This window comes from Melanotaenia boesemani, chromosome 17 (genome assembly GCF_017639745.1).
Source record: "Melanotaenia boesemani isolate fMelBoe1 chromosome 17, fMelBoe1.pri, whole genome shotgun sequence".
Taxonomy (NCBI): domain Eukaryota; kingdom Metazoa; phylum Chordata; class Actinopteri; order Atheriniformes; family Melanotaeniidae; genus Melanotaenia; species Melanotaenia boesemani.
The window spans coordinates 32,175,739-32,195,961 of record NC_055698.1 but is presented as its reverse complement, the minus strand read 5'-3'; the positions used below and the strand labels follow the sequence as shown (position 1 = coordinate 32,195,961).

Genomic DNA, 20,223 nt, shown 5'->3' with positions numbered 1-20,223 from the left:
CGTGTTATTTCGCAACCCTTTAGGCTCTTTAGAGGGACTAGACAGGGCTGCCCCTTGAGCATCCTGCTTTTTGCTTTAGTTTTGGAACCTCTCGCAGCTGCTATTCGCAAAGACCCTGATTTCCCTGGCCTGTGTGCAAATGGCAGCTCTCATAAGTTGATGTTATATGCCGATGATGCTCTGGTGCTGATTACACAACCACAACGTTCCATCCCTGCACTTCTTAGAATCATTGACCAATTTTCTCATCTATCTGGTTACAAGGTTAACTGGTCAAAATCCGAGGCCCTCCCACTGACGCCTTATTGTCCCAGGACGTTGTTCCTGCCTGGCGACTTCAGCTGGCCCCAGTCAGGAATCAAATATCTTGGCATTAAATTTCCCCATACATTGTCAGATTTAATCCAGGTTAATTTTGACCCATTAATAGATAGATTTAAAATGGATATAGATCGGTGGTCTCCTTTATTTTTGTCTCTTTGGGGAAAGGTCAATGTAATTAAGATGATTTGTGCTCCCAGATTCAATTATTTACTGCGAGCTCTTCCATTAAGGATACCTGTGGGTTATTTTCGCCAATTTGATAGATTGTGCAATACCTTCTTGTGGAACGGCAAACGTCCCAGACTTAAACTTAAAAGATTACAGAGACCGGTAGATTCGGGGGGGTTGGGGGTCCCGAATCTAACTCTTTACCACTATGCTTTCTGTCTCAGACACATTCTTCACTGGGCACTGCCTCCTGAAAGGGCTCCCCCTTGGTATAGTCTTGAGAGTCGACTGTGCACCCCTCTTTCCCCAGTACACCTTATTACTACTAAACTTTCTTCCAATACTCAGACACACCCTGTTGTCTCTTTTTTACAGTTTGTCTGGAAAAGAACTGCTACTGTATTGGGTTTTCATTCACACCTTCATACTATGGCCTCAATCTGGCTTAATCCTAGTCTGCGCATTGACAATTCCCCTTTTTTTTGGAGTCCTTGGGTGAGCAGGGGTGTTTTGTTGTTGGGGGATTTGTATGAAGGGGGAACCCTTAAATCCTTCAAGGACCTTAATGTCCAGTACCAGCTACCTCAGAACCAATTTTGGAGATATTTACAGCTCCGACATCTGCTGTGTCATGCCTTTGGCTCACCAACCACCCCTCCCAGTGTTGGAGACTGGTTTTCTCATGCGGTAGAGGTCTTCGGCAAAGGCTATAAGGCCTCAACGTATTATTCGTTGCTCCTTAAGAGCTCCGACAAGGGGCCTTCTTTCCTTAAACTGGTGTGGGAGAAAGATCTCAACGTGCATTTTACAGATTCAGAGTGGGCCAGAATTCAAAAATTGTAAAAAAAATATGAAGGGAACTTGGAACAATTCAAGGAACAATTTAGAAAGGATGACCTGCACCAGTCAGTGAATTCTTCCACTACAGGTCCGTGATCAGGGTCATCACTACTCAGCAGGGACACCATAACCGAGTCATCCGTGAATTTAATAATGTTACGACATACGTGTTGGCTGCGACACTCATTTGTATATAAAACAAATAATAAAGGTGAGAGGACGCAGCCCTGTGGGGACCCAGTGGAAGAGTTGACTGGGTCTGACAGACATCAACTCTCACACGTTCTCGCTCTGTTAAAAAGTCGACCAGCCAGGCTACGAGACCAGAATCAATGTCGTGGGAGTTTCTTAATCTCTCTGCTAAAACGTGCGGCTGAATACAGTTAAAAGCAAATGATAAGTCAACAAATAAAAGATGAGCAAAGGACCTGGGGTTAAAACTAAATTCAGCAGGGTCCCTGCAGCATCCTCAACACCTCTGCCTGACCTATAAGCAAACTGCAGCGGATCCAGATGATCCTGGACCCGGTCAGGAGTGATTCCTTAACAATTTTTTCAAAAGACTTCATGACCAGAGAAGTTAGGGCAACAGGTCTAAAGTCGTTAGGAGTTTTGGGAGATGCAGGTTTAGGTACTGGAACAATGATGGAATATTTCCAGAGTGAAGGGACCTTATGAAGCTGGAGGGATGTTGAAAAAATAGCTCAAGTTTATATGAGACCCTAAATGTTGATGAATATATTTCTTTATAATGATCTGGCGACCCCCTGACGTTATCTTGGGACCCCCAGTTTGGGAAAGGCTGTCTTGGAAAGTGGGTGGATGGTGTTGAAAATGGTTATCTCCAACTTGACCACTAGGTGTCAGTAACTTCACACTATTTTAAGACCACTAAAAACAAAACGACAACATCTTGTTGGGCTCAAACTGCTGAATAATAATAATAATAATAATAATAATAATAAAAATACAGCAGTTTGATTCTAAACAAAATGTGAAATGTTTATTTATTGAAAGAAAGAAAAAAAAACATTATACATCATCTTCTTGGTAAATCTTCATGGTTCAGTCGAAATAATTTCAATTTATCATCAGTTTCATGTGAATCAGTCAATCAAACCCTCCTGAAAGCATCTTTATCTCTGAAAACGTCCTACTGGCAACGGATGTGTTAATGTTGGACACCAGATGGCGCCATTTTCATCATCTGACACGAAGGTCAGTGTAGAAAAAGCCCCAGTTTGATTACAAATAAGACATTTTATCAGCTTGAAAACACTTTTTAAAATGATTAATATTATTTTCTATTGTTGATCCCCTCTGCCGGCCACTGCTGGCTTAAAGAAAGTCACAAAATCTGCGTCATCAGGACGTCACAAACATTTGGTCCAAAGAGGGAGAAGACGTGACGTTACGTGATGACGATGCAGCGTTTCTGTGGGTTGGTGTGCTGTGATTATTGTTCTCAACCTCATTTTGTTACCCCATCCTTCTCAGACAGAGAAGGTGGCACTTTGATGTTTGTGAAACCACTAATCGGTTTAGCTCGATGCCGACACCCCTCGCTCCGCCTAAACTGGCTCTGTTGGCCACAGATTCTCCCCAGAATGCCCCTCGACACGGCTGGCGAGAGCATCAACATCACTACGGGCTCCAGGAAAACGTTACAGGAGCTCGTGAGCATTGCATAAGGCCTCCACGACACATTCGTACCCCACACAAACCCCACAACGTGCGAGGCGTTGTAGGGTGCGTAGCACACCACGAACACAGCCAGTGTGGACAGAGCCACAGCCAGGACTCTCCTCTTCCCCATCGGGGGCAGATTTGAACGCCACACCAGAGTGACGCAACGCAGCGTGCAAAAGCACGTCATGATCAGAGGCAAAAGAAACAAGACGATGGCCATCTCCAGGCGCAGAGGCAGCAGCACCTTCAGTTGGGACGCGTTGAAGTGGTCGTAACACACCGAGATGTTGTCCTTGATGCCGACGAAGTAAGCCCCTCCCTCAGCCACCAGGCTGATGCTGAGGTGCACTGTTACCAGCACCCACAAGGCAGCAGCGATGTAGCAGGACAGGCGTGCACGGCGGTACCTCTTGTAGATGATGGGGAATGCGATGCTGAGGTAACGCCCCACGGTGACGGCGGTGATGAAGAGACAGCTGCCGTATAGGGAGGAGTAGAAGAAGAAGCTGTAAAAAGGGCACACCAGCGGTGGAAGCCTCCAGTCCTTCAGCACCATCTCCCCCACCTTCACGGGCAGCCAGGCCACGAGCGCCAGGTTGGCCACGCACAGGTTGAGGGCATAGACCACGTTAGGCGTGGCGCCGTGCTTGCGAGCCTTGCGTGTGTACACGAAGAGGACAAGCAGGTTGGCAGGAAGGCCGAGCAGAAAGGTGAAGATGTGGACGGAGACAGCGACGCAGTCCAAGACCGTCAACGGCATCTCTTCAGACGAGTCCGCTACAGCATGAGGACGTCCTCTGGTCTGGTTACCATCCAACGGGAAACCCTAAAACCAGCAAACACCCCGCATGCGTTCACGTGCAGCATCTTTCAAAAAGCAGGTTTTCAGAGCTAGAAAACAAATCTGGCTTCTCCCTCGTCGCAGACACTCTTGACTCTGAGGCAGAAGACAAAACAGGTGGAAAAAAAGGAGGCGGCGGCCAGAATGTGGGCATGTAGGGGGCGAGGTGCACACGACATCACGACAGACGCAGATAAGGAGATGCAGCCACTCATGCAGAAGCAGGGGGGCATTTATCCGGCACCAGCCGGCCTTAATTACCCTCTCAGAGAAGGGCAACAGACAGGTAGCATCTGGGCCCTTAAGTGAAATGATTTAGAATAATCGGAGCTTTCAGGAAGCGCGTGCACTGGAGGGCCGGGCAGTAAAGCCATAAATGTCCTGAAGCTGATGGTCCATGCGAGAAGAGGAGGGGATGGGCTTTGGAAGAGGGCAACTTGTTTGTGGCATGAGGGTATTTCTAACAGCTTTATGGTGGACGAATGAGTTCCTGTTTGTGTGACGGCGTGTTTGTGGAGGTGGGCGTGTCAAGCTGGAGGCTCTGGGTGAAGAAAATGGGGCAGTTTTGTTGCAGCAGCATTTTATTGGAGGAAAACTGAGAGATACCAAGAAATATTTTTCTCCTCTGTGAAAAGACCTGCAGAGATCCAAACAGAAGGTGTTTGGATCTCTGCAGGTGGGATTACAGTCTGAAGCCAGTCAGACACAGATTCTGATGGATGCTTGCAAAGTTATTTAACCCTTTAAAACTCTGTTAGATCTCTGGCCCTGTCTGCGATCACTATACAATCACCAGTGTCTCAGGAGCAGTGGTGTGTTTCTCTGTGGGGTAAATGTGATGGATAGCTACTCTTTAGCTGATCTATGGAAGTTTTCTAGGCATTTCTATCCCGTCCAGGAGGTTTACAATCCAGCCACTAAATGTAGTTTTATTCAGAGACTCTATCTTGTAAATCCACAATGATCCATGATAACAGCATAATTTATCACATTTTATCATTTAGACCTGGAAATGAAGATGAAGCCACTTCCTGTCAGACTTTCCACCAATCAGAGAGCTTAGATTGACGGTAACGTCCAATCAGGAGCAGCCAAAGATCAACCAGTGAGCAGAAAGTTCTATGTGTGTGTGAAAAGAAGAAAAATAAAGCTCCTCTATGGCTGGAATAAAGCCAAGAAGACGTTTCTGATGCACGGTGGCGCCACAAAGCAGCTGAGCTGGAGTTGGTTTAGTGAGGATAGCAGGTAAATAGTAGCAGGAATAACTGGAAATGGTTATTCATGGGCTCATAATCTGACAACTGAGGCTGTCCTGGAAACATCATGTCTGCATGCTGACTGGGATTAAAAGCTGCTACACACTGGTTTATACTGGGATTAAAAGCTGTTACAGACTGGTTTATACTGGGATTAAAAGCTGCTACACACTGGTTTATACTGGGATTAAAAGCTGCTACAGACTGGTTTATACTGGGATTAAAAGCTGCTACACACTGGTTTATACTGGGATTAAAAGCTGCTACAGACTGGTTTATACTGGGATTAAAAGCTGCTACAGACTGGTTTATACTGGGATTAAAAGCTGCTACACACTGGTTTATACTGGGATTAAAAGCTTCAGCTGCTACAGACTGGTTTATACTGGGATTAAAAGCTGCTACAGACTGGTTTATACTGGTTTAGATTAAAAGAAAAACAGGCAGGCCAAAGATATCAAAAACATGTCTTGGAGTTTTAAGGGTTAAACTGATAGTGACCTAATATTTGCTTCTTCTCTTTTTCAAGCGGCACTTCTGCAATTTGTTGCTGGCACAGAAGCTCAAACACCAACATTTTCTGGGTCACACACACTTATACGGCTCAATGATAATCTATCAGGGCGTTGTCTGCTCACAGTTCAGTGAAAATTATAGATTCAAGTTAAAAAACTGAATAAATAATGAAGACATCTAAGTTCAAACTGATCATATTTCAAAGAAAATCTTAATTTCCTTCACAGTTTTCACCCTCCTTCAAACCAAAAACCCAAACACGTCCATTTTAAACACACTGCTGCAAAAACAGGGGAGATTTATGGCTTTTATTGTCGTAAGGAACCAGTTTACTGTATTATTTATCAGAACCAGAGTCAAAGTTCAAGTCATTATTGCTGCCTTTCTGCTCCAAGCGGCATCCGCTGATCAAACAGTATGACAAAGCCAAACAAAGCCATTAAAGCAAATGTTTGATAAGACTGAAGCGTGAGAGCTTTCACTGCTGAATTTTGGATAAACATGTACAGATGGCAAACATGCCGCATCCTGATGACTAAACACTGGTTCAAAGACGTGTTTAAAAGACATTTTGGGATGATTTGCAGAAAGGTTTGTAAAACTGAACTGATAAGGAAAGAAATTTAACACAACATAGGAAAGGATGAAAGGTGAGGATGAGTAAATATTATCCGATTCCTCACTGAGCTAACAGCTGCAGGTTGCTCCTCCCACTGGAGTTAGCCAGTGGGACGAGTGGGACTGCGGTTCTATCGGTGGTGGAGGTTGATGTGAGGCGGGTCCGAGTGCTCATGCTGCGCTGTTCCAGAGACAGAGCTTCTTGCTTTCTGGAAAGATCCTGCAGCATGTGGCTGTGATGGAGCTTCATCCTCTGCAGAGAGTTTCTGAAGGAAAAACAAACTCTGTGATTCTCACATTTCCTTTGACTGCAGAGAGTTTACACATTTTCTCTGTCAACTTTGTTAATATCTTTTGGTTTTGATGCATTTCTTCCTGCAACATATTCCAGCAGAAGTTGGGACGCATTAGTTCAGGGCCAGTAATGAGGAAAAAATTAACTGATGTCAGTCGGTTTAACAACTACTCCCCAAAGAAAACTCAAAGGGATGTCCATCTTTCTCCCTCTACAGTCAGAACATGATTAAACCATTCAGTCAATCTGGAGGAATTTCAGTCTAATCTGGACACAGTTGTCTCTGATCCCTCAGATGGACCTTCATCCAGAACCATTATCCCCAGCTGATAGAACCACATGAACTAGGTTTATTGTAGAAACCTTCATCAGCTTTACAATCCAGAGTTACGTTCCTCATCAGAGTTCCAGAGACGATGTAAACTTCTCTGGACTCGGAGGCACCTGGGATGGACCACCACTCAGTAGAGACCTGGACTGTGGTCAGACCAACCAGTAGTCCAGATACTTGTTGGAAGAAATGGAGCAAAAGAAGCCTCCAGGGTGTTGTCAGAAACAAGTAAAAAAACCTGGTTCTGATGGTCTGGGGGTGGATCGGGGTTCTGATGGTCTGGGGCAGATCGGGGTTCTGATGGTCTGGGGCAGATCGGGGTTCTGATGGTCTGGGGTTAGATCTGGGTTCTGATGGTCTGGGGTTGGATTGGCGTTCTGATGGTCTGGGGCGGTTCGGGGTTCTGATGGTCTGGGGTTGGATCGGGGTTCTGATGGTCTGGGGCAGATCGGGGTTCTGATGGTCTGGGTCAGATCAGCTCTGATGGTCTGAGGCAAATCTGGGTTCTGATGGTCTGGAGTTGGATCAAGGTTCTGATGGTCTGGGGTTAGATCTGGGTTCTGATGGTCTGGGGTTGGATTGGGGTTCTGATGGTCTGGGGTGGATCGGGGTTCTGATGGTCTGGGGCGGATCGGGGTTCTGATGGTCTGGGTGGATCAGGGTTCTGGTGGTCTGGAGGTGGATCGGGGTTTTGATGGTCTGGGGCGGAACGGGGTTCTGATGGTCTGGGTTGGGTCAGGGTTCTGATGGTCTGGGGTTGGATCAGGGTTCTGGTGGTCTGGGGTTGGATCAGGGTTTTGATGGTCTGGGGCGGATCGGGGTTCTGATGGTTTGGGTTGGATCGGGGTTCTGATGGTCTGGGTTGGATCAGGGTTCTGATGGTCTGGGTGGGATCTGGGTGGGATCAGGGTTCTGATGGTCTGGGTTGGATCGGGGTTCTGATGGTCTGGGGCAGATCGGGGTTCTGATGGTCTGGGGCGGATCAGCTCTGATGGTCTGGGGTTGGATCGAGGTTCTGATGGTCTGGAGTTGGATCGGGGTTCTGATGGTTTGGGGTGGATCGGGGTTCTGATGGTCTGGGGTTGGATCGGGGTTATCATGGTCTGGGGCGGATCAGGGGTTCTGATGGTCTGAGGCAGATCGGGGTTCTGACGGTCTAGGGCGGATCGGGGTTCTGATGGTCTGGGGTTGGCTTGGGGTTTTGATGGTCTGGGGTGGATCGGGGTTCTGATGGTCTGGGGCGGATCAGGGGTTCTGATGGTCTGAGGCAGATCGGGGTTCTGATGGTCTGGGGCGGATTGGGGTTTTGATGGTCTGGGGTGGACTGGGGTTTTGATGGTCTGGGGGGTTGATCAGGGTTCTGGTGGTCTGGGGTTGGATTGAGGTTTTGATGGTTTGGGGTGAATCGGGGTTCTGATGGTTTGGGGTTGATCAGGGTTCTGGTGGTCTGGAGGTGGATCGGGGTTTTGATGGTCTGGGGTTGGATCAGGGTTCTGGTGGTCTGGGGTTGGATCAGGGTTTTGATGGTCTAGGGATGGATCGGGGTTTTGATGGTCTGGGGCGGATCGGGGTTCTGATGGTTTGGGTTGGATCGGGGTTCTGATGGTCTGGGTTGGATCGGGGTTCTGATGGTCTGGGGGCGGATCGGGGTTTTGATGATCTGGGGGCGGATCGGTGTTCTGATGATCTGGGTTGGATCGGGGTTCTGATGGTCTGGGAGCGGATCGGGGTTCTGATGGTCTGGGGGCGGATCGGGGTTTTGATGGTCTGGGTTGGATTGGGGTTCTGATGGTCTGGGCTGGATCGGGGTTTTGATGGTCTGGGAGCGGATCGGCGTTCTGATGGTCTGGGTTGGATCGGGGTTCTGATGGTCTGGGTTGGATCGGGGTTCTGATGGTCTGGGGGCGGATCGGGGTTCTGATGGTCTGGGGGCAGATCGGGGTTCTGATGGTCTGGGTTGGATCGGGGTTCTGATGGTCTGGGTTGGATCGGGGTTCTGATGGTCTGGGGGCGGATCGGGGTTCTGATGGTCTGGGTTGGATCGGGGTTCTGATGGTCTGGGTTGGATTGGGGTTCTGATGGTCTGGGCTGGATCGGGGTTTTGATGGTCTGGGAGCGGATCGGGGTTCTGATGGTCTGGGTTGGATCGGGGTTCTGATGGTCTGGGTTGGATCGGGGTTCTGATGGTCTGGGGGCGGATCGGGGTTCTGATGGTCTGGGGGCAGATCGGGGTTCTGATGGTCTGGGTTGGATCGGGGTTCTGATGGTCTGGGTTGGATCGGGGTTCTGATGGTCTGGGTTGGATCGGGGTTCTGATGGTCTGGGGTCGGATCGGGGTTCTGATGGTCTGGGTTGGATCGGGGTTCTGATGGTCTGGGTTGAATCGGGGTTCTGATGGTCTGGGTTGGATCGGGGTTCTGATGGTCTGGGTTGGATCAGGGTTCTGATGGTCTGGGTGGGATCTGGGTGGGATCAGGGTTCTGATGGTCTGGGTTGGATCGGGGTTCTGATGGTCTGGGTGGATCAGGGTGCTGATGGTCTGGGTGGGATCAGGGTTCTGTGATGGTCTGGGTTGATCAGGGTTCTGGTGGTCTGGGGTTGGATCGGGGTTCTGATGGTCTGGGTTGGATCGGGGTTCTGATGTTCTGGGTTGAATCAGGGTTCTGTGATGGTCTGGGTTGATCAGGGTTCTGGTGGTCTGGGGTTGGATTGGGCTTCTGATGGTCTGGGTTGGATCGGGGTTCTGATGGTCTGGGTTGGATCAGGGTTCTGATGGTCTGGGTTGAATCAGGGTTCTGATGGTCTGGGTTGGATCGGGGTTCTGATGGTCTGGGTTGGATCAGGGTTCTGATGGTCTGGGTGGGATCTGGGTGGGATCAGGGTTCTGATGGTCTGGGTTGGATCGGGGTTCTGATGGTCTGGGTGGATCAGGGTGCTGATGGTCTGGGTGGGATCAGGGTTCTGTGATGGTCTGGGTTGATGAGGGTTCTGGTGGTCTGGGGTTGGATCGGGGTTCTGATGGTCTGGGTTGGATCGGGGTTCTGATGTTCTGGGTTGAATCAGGGTTCTGTGATGGTCTGGGTTGATCAGGGTTCTGGTGGTCTGGGGTTGGATTGGGCTTCTGATGGTCTGGGTTGGATCGGGGTTCTGATGGTCTGGGTTGAATCAGGGTTCTGTGATGGTCTGGGTTGATCAGGGTTCTGGTGGTCTGGGGTTGGATAGGGGTTCTGATGGTCTGGGTTGGATCGGGGTTCTGATGGTCTGGGTTGAATCAGGGTTCTGTGATGGTCTGGGTTGATCAGGGTTCTGGTGGTCTGGGGTTGGATCGGGGTTCTGATGGTCTGGGTTGGATCGGGGTTCTGATGGTCTGGGTTGGATCAGGGTTCTAATGGTCTGGGTTGAATCAGGGTTTTGCAGCTTTAATGCAGAAAAGTTCACAGAGATTTTACATGAAAAGCCTTCAAGACCAGACCGAGGGAACGGGTTCTGGACCAGTCTGCCTGCAGTCCTGACCTGGAACCATGACTCGGTTCTGTTGGACACCTGAAGACGTGTTGCAGGAAAATGAGACTAAATGAAACCTGGAACGTCTAAGGTGGCAGCAGGAACGGGAACGCTGCAGAGGGAAACATTAAATGTTCCAACTGTTTGGGGATTATGTGTCAGCTTAAGGAAAATTACACGTGATGCAAACACTGCAGGAAGATACAGAAAGTCTCTGCCCAAAAAAAGAAGAAAACTGTCATCTATTAAATCTTTGGTTATTGGACATAATAAGGAGGAGGACTGACTGGGCCTCAGAGAGCTTCTGCTTCAGAACCTGGATCGTAGCCTCCAGCTGCTGGACTTCAGCAACAAGGCCATGCTGAACCTGAAACAGGGAAAACTTTTCAGTAAGATCGGTCACGCTGCAGCTGCTAACAACATGAACTTCTCAGACCTCGTCCCTGCACAGGTCCATGCCGAGTCTGCGGGTCCTGGTCTCCAGCCTGGTGTGGGCCAGCTTCAGGGAGGCAGTCTTTGCTTGTAGATCTGCATCCAGCCCCTGGATGTCGCCCTCCATTTCAGCCATTTCTTCTTCAGTCTGCAGACAGATGTGCAGACAGGAAAAGTCACATCATGGTACCAGCCTGCGAATTACTAGATAAACATCTCACTGAGCTTCATGACATATCCTACATTTCTGATCTGCCACTGCAGCTCGTCTCGGGACTGCTCTTCGTTGTGGTTTCGTTTCCGGAGAGCAAACTCTGTGGCCCTGCGCTGAGTCTCCAACTCGTTCTGCAGCTGTGAAACAAAACAGTTCAATTAGAAAAGTGCTGACCGTGTTGTCGCACAGCTTAGAGGGAATTAAACAACCCTTTAACCCAGAGGTCACTAACAAGCGGGCCGCAGTCCGTATCCGGACTTACAACCTTTCCCACATGGACCCAGAGTTAGTGATGTGTCGGTCACGACCGATTCGTTCAGTATGAACTAGTCCTTTATATAACTCGGGAGTAACGGGTCCTCTCAGTGAGCGATTCGTTCATTTTCATGCGGTACCTCCTCTCGCCACATGGCAGGCAGCTGCATAAACTCAGTCAGTAGGTCAGGACAGGAAACAGAAATGATTCGTTCAGGACTCGCTCAGGTCCGTCCTCAGGTCCTCGTTCTTTTGTCACGTGACAGCCAGGCTGCTCAGGCATTTGTGACAGACAGCTCGGGCTGCACGGTCTCGTTCTCGGTCTCGTTGTCGTTCTCGTTCATCATTCAGCTGTTTGGCGAGCAGTACGTTCGCTCTCGGATTGGTCTCTCTAGTTCTTCTCTCTGTCACGTGACAGGCAACTCGGTCTCTGAACGGGTCTTCCTTCGTTCGTTCACAGCTCAAGCTGTATCCAGCTCAGCAGTACGTTCGCTCTCGGCTCGGTCTCTTGTTCATTTGTCACGTGATAGTTACCGAGTCACTGTTGCGCTGTTAAACAATGGCAGGGAGGATGTAGGACACAAATCACTTTATTGTGGTGTGTATTTGCTTCCCTACGTTTTCACATGGTTTGAATTGCTTGTGGCATTACCAGTAGTTTTGTTGCCTTCAGTATTTACTGCTTGAGAATCGCCACCTGCTGTAAAAATGAACGACATGACTCGTTCAAGATTCGTTCACTTTACTGTTCGAGAGCAAAAGACCTGGGTTAGTGAAAAGAGTCGAACTTCGCATCACTACCCAGAGTTAAAATATAAAATCTGACGGGGTGCTTTAACTTGAACTGGCGCAACTTTTAGCAGTGAGGAAACAGGCGGACCAGTTACATGTGAGGTAAGCCATCCCACGTGATGCCCTCAGCCAATCAGTGCGTGAGACTCCCGGTGCCGCGGTAAACTGCCAACTGGGTTAAAAAACCAGACGACTGCACCAGAAAAAGGCAGTAGAGTTGCTAAATCTGCCTGTTTCTGTGACTTTGGGCTGGTTTTTCTGTGAAGCCTTGCAAATTTCGTCAACTGCAGGTTTTCCAGAGTGTAGCTGCTTATCTGCGCCGGACCTCCGGATTCTCACAGCTGTCCTCAACAAAGAAAAGAAGTCCTTGGATGCGGAACAGTCTTTTTTTCATGAAGTAGGGTCAACAGCTGTTTCCTTGGTAACCGCGGCTGTCCGAACCAGCATGCCCCTACCCACATGCACACTCCTACCCACATGCACGCCCCTAACCACATGCACACTTCTACCCACATGCACGTTTAACTTCTCGTGACAGAGCAACAGTGACAATGGACAGATAGACAACAAATACAGTCCCTGACAAAAGTCTTGTCGCTTATCCATTTTGTAGAAACAAAAGCTTATAACCTGACTTTAAATTCATCGATTGGTTTTAGAAATGTCTCATATGAAAGCTAAAACCCTCCCAAATTATGCTCAATATACTAAAATAAATTTGCTTCACTGAAGAAAGATTGATCATTTAATGAACACAGAAAGGTCAGATTTTGGCAAGACAAAAGTCTTGTCGCCTACAGAAAATTGAACAAATAATTTACTTCAAATACAAAAATATGTTGCATAACATCAGTGAATTAAGTAGTAGTGCTGTGAGATCCATATTCAGTATCTTGTATGACTTCCATGAGCTTGAAGGACTGCATCCATGCGGTTCGACAATGATTCATACAATTTGTTGATGAAGTCATCAGGAATAGCAAAAAAAGCAGTCTTACATGCCTCCCAGAGTTCATCAAGATTCTTTGGTTTTGCCTTCCATGCTTCCTCTTTCATTCTACCCCAGACATGCTCAATGATGTTCATGTCTGGTGACTGGGCTGGCCAGTCCTGGAGCACCTTGATCTTCTTCGCCTTGAGGAACTTTGATGTAGAGATAGAAGTATGTGATGGAGCACCATCCTGCTGCAAAATTTGACCCCGTTTATGGTTGGGAATGTAAGAGGTAGCTAATACTTCTTGATATTTTAGGCTATTGATATTGCCTTCCACCCTGCAAATGTCTCGCACACCCCCATACTGGATGTAACCCCAGACCATGATTTTTCCGCCACCAAACTTAACTGTTTTCTGGGTGAATCTTGGATCCATGCGGGCTCCAGTAGGTCTCCTGCAATATTTGCGGCGGCTGTGATGTAATTCAACCGAGGATTCATCTGAGAAATCCACCTTCTGCCACTTTTCCAGTGTCCATCCTTTTAGCAGGCTGTGGGCCTTGGCAAATGCCACACGGTTTTTTAATTGCCTTTTGTTTAGAGCTGGTTTCTGTGCACTGATTCGACCATGGAGGCCATTTCGAGACAGGATTCTACAAACTGTTCTGGTTGACACAGGAACTTGAGGTGACCAGGCCTGGTGGAGCTCTGCTGCAGTGGAAAAGGGGCTGGCCTTGGATTTTCGAAGCAACAAACGGTCCTCCCGAGCAGTTGTCTTGCGGGGTCTGCCGGACCTGGGCTTGTCAAAAACATCTCCAGTCTTTTCATATCTTTTTCTTATTCTTTGTACTTGACGCTGAGACACATTGAAGGTGTCAGCCACCTCAGCAGTGGATCTGGTCTTCAGCCTCTTGATAATTAACGCTTTGGTCTCAGGGTGGATCTTAGGCATGTTGTCAGAGGTCAAGTTGCAGTTGATGTGAAGGTCTGGTGTGCTGGGGTTCTTTTTATACACACCCACTAAGTGATTGATCAGTAACTGATCACAGGTGAGGCTGTAATCTAGGATTGGGTGCATCATATGACAAGGCGACAAGACTTTTGTCTTGCCAAAATCTGACCTTTCTGTGTTCATTAAATGATCAATCTTTCTTCAGTGAAGCAAATTTATTTTAGTATATTGAGCATAATTTGGGAGGGTTTTAGCTTTCATATGAGACATTTCTAAAACCAATCGATGAATTTAAAGTCAGGTTATAAGCTTTTGTTTCTACAAAATGGATAAGCGACAAGACTTTTGTCAGGGACTGTATATGGGACCTGTGTAAAACATATATAATAAAGAGTAGAAATTTAAGCTCATCATGCAGCCCCTCAAAAAACCTTATCTGAGGCTGATGGATCAGTTTCACTGCTTTATAACTACACGAGGAGGAGAAAGTTTTTTGTCTTACCCCTGGTGTTTTTAAGATCGAGTCATGTATGTCTTATTTAAAGTTTTAAAATTCAATTTATTCAGTGTTTTCATTGTACATACAGACCATATTTAAATATGTGTGTGTATGTATATATATTTTTATATATATATATATATATACATATATACACAGTATATATGTATGTATATATGGTCATTATGATCTCTTGGCTCCAAAAGTTTTTCTAAAATAGGACCTCTTTAAATTTAAGTTAAATACCCCTGCTTTAACCTCTTTCTGCCCCCTGATGTGTTGAGTCTGCACTGCAGGAAAAGGAACAGAATTACTGGAAGAATACCAACCTGCCAATCACATGGCAGCATGTAGTCACGTAGACATGATGGATGGCATCAGAATGAGGAAGAAAGGGGATTCGAGAGTCTGGTTGCTGGTCTGAGTATTTGCCATGAGTATTACTAACCATCTCTAGGGTTTCCAGAGAATGGTCTAAAGAAGAGAAAATATCCAGTTATTCCTGACATACTGGATCAGATGATGTTGACACTACTTACCCACCATGCATTGCACACTCTAGTATAACCAACCGGAAACATTCCTCAATAACATTGGTGCAGTCCTGCTCTGAAATGGCAGGTGGAGGTGAAAGCAGAGGGGCTGCAGACGCAGCTTCGTGTGCTTACGATACCAGAATATTACTTACTGTAAATTTAAAAAAAAATCTAACATTTATGTGCAAGTTATGTCTTTAAAAGAAAGTTAGGACATCATTCTAATTTGAGAGACGTGGAGTTGAAGCATCCGTCCAGTTTGATATGATATCTGCATTTAAAAAAAGCCATTAGGAAAGGGCAACAGCTTCCCAACAGATCGCACAGCCTGCAAACTTCAGGGGTCTGCCTTCCCACCAGCAGGTTAGTTGGTTAGTTACATGTTTCTCTAGTTCAGTCTTTTATTCTCACTTCAAACTTACAACAACTGAAATGAACTGAACTTTGAACCAGTTCAAAATTGAAATGGTGAACATGAACTATTTGTTTCATGAGAAGCAGAAACTCGCACAACCCTGGTTTTTACAACAGCTGGCAGAGGAATTAAGGGTGGAGTTCATGAAGAAAAACAGCTAGAAAGGCCGGTGGAACAAGGCGGACTGCAGCACAATCCAAAGGTGCAGCAGATTCCTGTAAAGAGGTGGGACCAGGTGAGGAGAGGAACTCAAGACACCTGCAGCACATGCTGCAATGTCGAGCGCAGGAGCTGTGGCTAAAGAAGAGATGTCATCTGCTGTGGTTGCAACGTGGAAATAGTTGCATTAGCCTCATAGTCTATAGCGTAAATAGCCATGCTAGCATAAATATTCTTACTTTTGTTTAACTCTTGATACTTTTGTCATGTTGTCTGTGTGTTCTCCATCCCTTCATGGTTTTCCAACAATGTTCATATCCATTTATTACAAATATTTAGGCAACACAGGTTTAAATGTAGCGGTGGTTTTAGTGTTAAGTATTTACTGGGTTTACAAACATAACTACTGTAAATGATGAAATTTAATGGTTGAGATGTCTTCCTTAATTTAAACTCATTAGTTGTGGCTCTGTAATGTTTACAGATGAAGTTATTTTGAGTTCAAAGCAGCGCTTTTAACCTTATAAGTATGTGTTTCTGAGCGGTTGTGATGGTACACTGACATTTAGAGAGAAACGACACTTAACAGATGTTTTGCTCAGACTGAAAAATCACATTACATCTTAGTTTGGTTTTACTCACCACGTCACATGCTAGTAACTGGATATCAACACACTGGTTGTTTTAAACGTGCACTGTGGTTGATTCAGCACAGAAATGCCAGGGGGCAGGAGGAGAGGAAAAAGAGGAGACCCAGCCAGAGATAAGACCAGGCAGGATGCTGAATCTGAAGCTCAAATCTCATCCATGAATACTTCATGGCCATTATGATATTTGTGCTACAGAGACGTGTGTGGTTACATCTCACCGACCTGGGCTCTGCTGAGGTTCATGTTCTCCCGTATTTGCTGGGACGCCTGCATGGCCTCCTGTGCACGGTTCACATTAAACTGGCTGAACTGGACCCACTCCTGGGAGGTGGAGGAACTGCATCCACAAACATTTAACTGCGAGGTTAAAAACTGGGAATTATGTATAAAAACTTAGAGCATGTATTAGTCCCAGCTTTACCCCGGCGGTATGCGGGTTGGGTTGGTCTTCAGGGAGATCTGTGGCGACTTTGTGGTGAGTGACAGGCAGGACATGTCAATATCCAGAGCGTCCATCTTGTTCTGGAGGTCATTGGTGAGCTGGTGTCGAGTCTCCTGCAAAACACTGAGCAGAACAAAAACAGCCAATCAGAGGTCTGCATGGAACAGTTCAGCAGCGTAGCAGAGGACCTCACCACAGCTGCTCAAAGGCCTGGTCGATGTGCTGCTGCAGACTCTGCTGCACTCTTTCAATCAGCTCCACTTCCTTCTTCAGCTGCTCCTCCACAGGGTCCATGACCAGCTCGTGTCCGCGCCGCCCCTCCCTCAGCGTCAGGCACTCGGTGCTGACCTCCAGAGGGACGGCGGTGGCGGCCAAGGCCTGCTCAGTCTTGTCCTTGGTCTGTCAAACACAGCAGTCACATCACTGTTTGGACTCCCATCGTAACACATTCTTGCTCACTGGAGTAAAAGCCCACCAGTGTCAGAGCCTCCATCTCCTCATCCACCTTCAGAGCGCAGGTTTCCAACACATCCTTCCACCGAGCAACATCCCAGACCCGGTCACCGAGTCGGCGTGAGGTGTCGCTCTCATCCCAGGAGGTCTACCGATCACAAGAACGGGACAAACAGCAGCTAAGTCCTGCACAAAGATAGCATCCTCCATCCTCACAGACTGAGAGCCCACCTGACAGTTGGTCTCGTTGCGTAACGACCGGCCCTCCTGTCTGATCGCGCTGGAAACGTGTCGCTCATGTTGAGCTGTGGCGGACAGCTGCTGGTTGTTGCCGCGCCAGTCAGACACGCCGTGGCGCAGCCCGGGCTTTGCAGGAAATGTAGACATCCTGATAAGACATGCACACTTTTCAAACATTTTTAATCCTCCATAAAAAGACGAGAGGAGTCCAGAGGAGCTGCTGGCACACAGGAGATGATGCTCAAGATTTTCTAAGTCTGACTTTCCATACGTTTAATTGTTCCTACGTTTCTGGCCAGAAATAAGATTGATTTTTTTTTTATATGCCTTTATTATTTATTTATTTATTTTTATTTTGTAGTTGCTTGAAAGGGGGCAGAGAGGAGGTTAGGACTCATAACCTGGAGGCCTTGAGGAGTTACAGCCTCATCTTTATCAGAACTTTTTTATTAGTAAATACACAAAAATTCAGTAAGTTACGCAAAATTATTTAAGATGCTTTTTAAAACTTATATAACCCACCTCCCAAACGTTGCTGTGTAAAATGTAAATTAAAACAAAAAGATTTTCAACAACATATCAGAGGATGAAACAGACATTTCACCATGTGATGGAAAATATGAACTGATGGTGAATCTGATGGCAGCAACACGTCTGGAAAAGTAGTTCCAGGGTGATCAGCTCTTAGTTTCCATCAAATGGTAAAATGTCTTAATTTCAACACTTTATATGTTGTCTATTTTCTGCTGGAAATAAAATATGGGTTGATGAGATTTGGAAAGCACTACATGCTGTTTTTACCTACATTTTACACATTTTTTAGCCTGGAGTTGTATATTGAAATCCATATTATCACCATCAGCATCATCATCACTATATTTACCGATAATTAAAACATATCACGTATTCCTAAAATCATTAAAATGTGTTCTAATTTAAATGTACAAATCGCATTAAATGTAGTTGGAAACGGACCCATAAATAAAACCGGTTGTGGTTCCGACCGAAACTTTTTTCCCTTTTTTTTAGTTCTTGTTTTATGAATAAATAAAAAAATAAATAAGATAAAATACAATCATGAAATATCGCGATGAAAACCTTTGATCTAATTTCTAACGAGCGGTTTTTGCTCACCGGAGTTCTAGAATGTTCGGATCTGTCGGCGCGTGCTGCTTGTGCTCCGAACCCTCGTCGTTCCCATGGCAACAGTTACTGCTGCCGTCTCCACGCGACGACCGCAACAGACGGGCCGAAACTTAATAATTAAAACGAGTTCATTTGTTATGTGACATGAATCAAACGGCAGAAAGCATGAAGGTACATGAACGGTCACGTGTTCGGGTTCAGCGTTTGACCGGAAGCAGAATTTTTATTCCATCAGAAGATGAAAGAGTCCGGAGGAACAGACGCGCGAGAACTTAGTCAGCAGTACTAACAGTCCTGATTAAAAAATGTTGACGAGCTGAATGCACTGCATGAGCAGAAAAGCTCGTTTTTTAATGTTCAAGTCAGAGTAAAACTTATGGTTTGAAACACATTGTTCCATTAGAAATTCATTTTATCATTTGATTAGAAATTCAGAAATCCCAGTTCCACACAGGCCTTTCATTAAAGTGACTAAACCAATTAGGATATATATATATATATATTATTCTATTTTGATATTGTGGTTAAATAAAGCCTCATATCAAGTGGAAAGATACAACTTAATTTGGAATAAACTTACTGAACTAAACTGTTTATTGTGAAATACGATCAATTTAGATCTTTCCACCTGATGTGAGGCTTTATTAAACTATCAAAATAGAACAAAAATCATTTATCAATAACTGACAACTTTACAAAACCTTTAAATTTCATAGTTCATTTTGCATTTATAAATACAAACAACATATACACAGATAAAATGTGTAAATGAGAAATTACGGCTTGATGTTGAAACTGCACTTATTTTTCTCCAGAAATTTCAGGTTCATGGTTTTTAAAAAGATAGTTCATTAAATGTAAGCATCTTCACCATTTGTTTTTGGACTAAGATAAAAATTGTGTTCATTATTTATAAGTAATTATGTTATCTTACAAGTCCGGCCCAGTAGAGGTCAGATGTATGTGAGCCCGGCATTGGGCTCGGTGCTCAGCCCACTTCTTTTCCAATCACTTTCATTGATCTGAGCTGCTTTCTGGTTGCTGCATTCCTGCAGATGTTCCAAGCTGGAACTTTAACAAAGGTTATACCACGGTCTGGGTGAATACTCGATTCTGATTGGCTGGAGGGTGTCCGTTAAAAAGTGATATTGGATACCTGTAAAAGAATTTCAGGTCAAACAGACTTATTGCTGTAAATTATTGCGCTGACTAAACGGTAGTTGGTAACCGTGGCAACAGAAACTCGGAGGCCGGGCAGCAGAAGGGCCAGATCGGAGCAGCCTGCAGGCTTATTGAACGATGTAGGAAACGATCTGTGGACTGTTGGAAACAAAATGTCGCGTCATCCTCTGGACACACACAAGCTGTAAGAGCTTCACACGCCCTCTGAAATGTTTGTGTTACATAACTACGGCCGACCGAGCTGCAGGTACTGTGTCAGAGCCGGTTACCTTGGCAACGCATCACCACAAAATAGTCCACTCAGCCACTTCTTGTGAAAAACTTACGATTTTACCGTAAAAAACATTAACGCATTAATAATTTAAAATTTTTTCCTTTCTTAATGGACCATGGTATAAGTGGGATAATGCCCGACGAGGTGGCCATTATCATAAATTAATGGACATTAATTCATGATAATGGCCACCTCGTCAAGCATTATCCCCTACTTATTGATGCTCCAAGAAAACCTGAAAATCCCTCAAATTCCACCGGTGACA

The 20,223-nt window shown here is 46.0% G+C and overlaps 2 protein-coding genes across 5 annotated transcripts; both read right to left on the bottom strand.

The window, feature by feature from the left end:
* Window positions 1–2,660: 2,660 nt before the first annotated feature.
* Window positions 2,661–4,041, bottom strand: LOC121656455 (free fatty acid receptor 3). Its single transcript, XM_042011447.1, has 2 exons — window positions 3,949–4,041; window positions 2,661–3,847 (listed from the first exon to the last, which is right to left on the bottom strand). The coding sequence occupies exons 1-2, from the start codon at window positions 4,039–4,041 to the stop codon at window positions 2,804–2,806; spliced, it is 1,137 nt and encodes a 378-aa protein (XP_041867381.1). The 3' UTR covers window positions 2,661–2,803.
* Window positions 4,042–5,928: 1,887 nt separating this feature from the next.
* tekt2 (tektin 2 (testicular)) lies at window positions 5,929–19,448 on the bottom strand. Of its 4 annotated transcripts, none has more exons than XM_042012576.1 (10): window positions 19,437–19,448; window positions 17,348–17,504; window positions 17,139–17,264; window positions 16,857–17,062; window positions 16,643–16,786; window positions 16,444–16,558; window positions 11,058–11,165; window positions 10,819–10,962; window positions 10,670–10,749; window positions 5,929–6,518 (listed from the first exon to the last, which is right to left on the bottom strand). In XM_042012576.1, exons 2-10 carry the CDS (start codon window positions 17,501–17,503, stop codon window positions 6,314–6,316), a joined length of 1,284 nt encoding a protein of 427 aa, XP_041868510.1. In that variant the 5' UTR covers window position 17,504; window positions 19,437–19,448; the 3' UTR covers window positions 5,929–6,313. The 4 variants fall into 4 exon arrangements, with proteins under 4 accessions (XP_041868510.1, XP_041868509.1, XP_041868508.1 ...); XM_042012575.1 differs by lacking the exon at window positions 19,437–19,448 and adding an exon at window positions 18,491–18,875; XM_042012574.1 differs by lacking the exon at window positions 19,437–19,448 and adding an exon at window positions 18,162–18,229 and having other exon boundaries at window positions 16,860–17,062.
* Window positions 19,449–20,223: the final 775 nt, after the last annotated feature.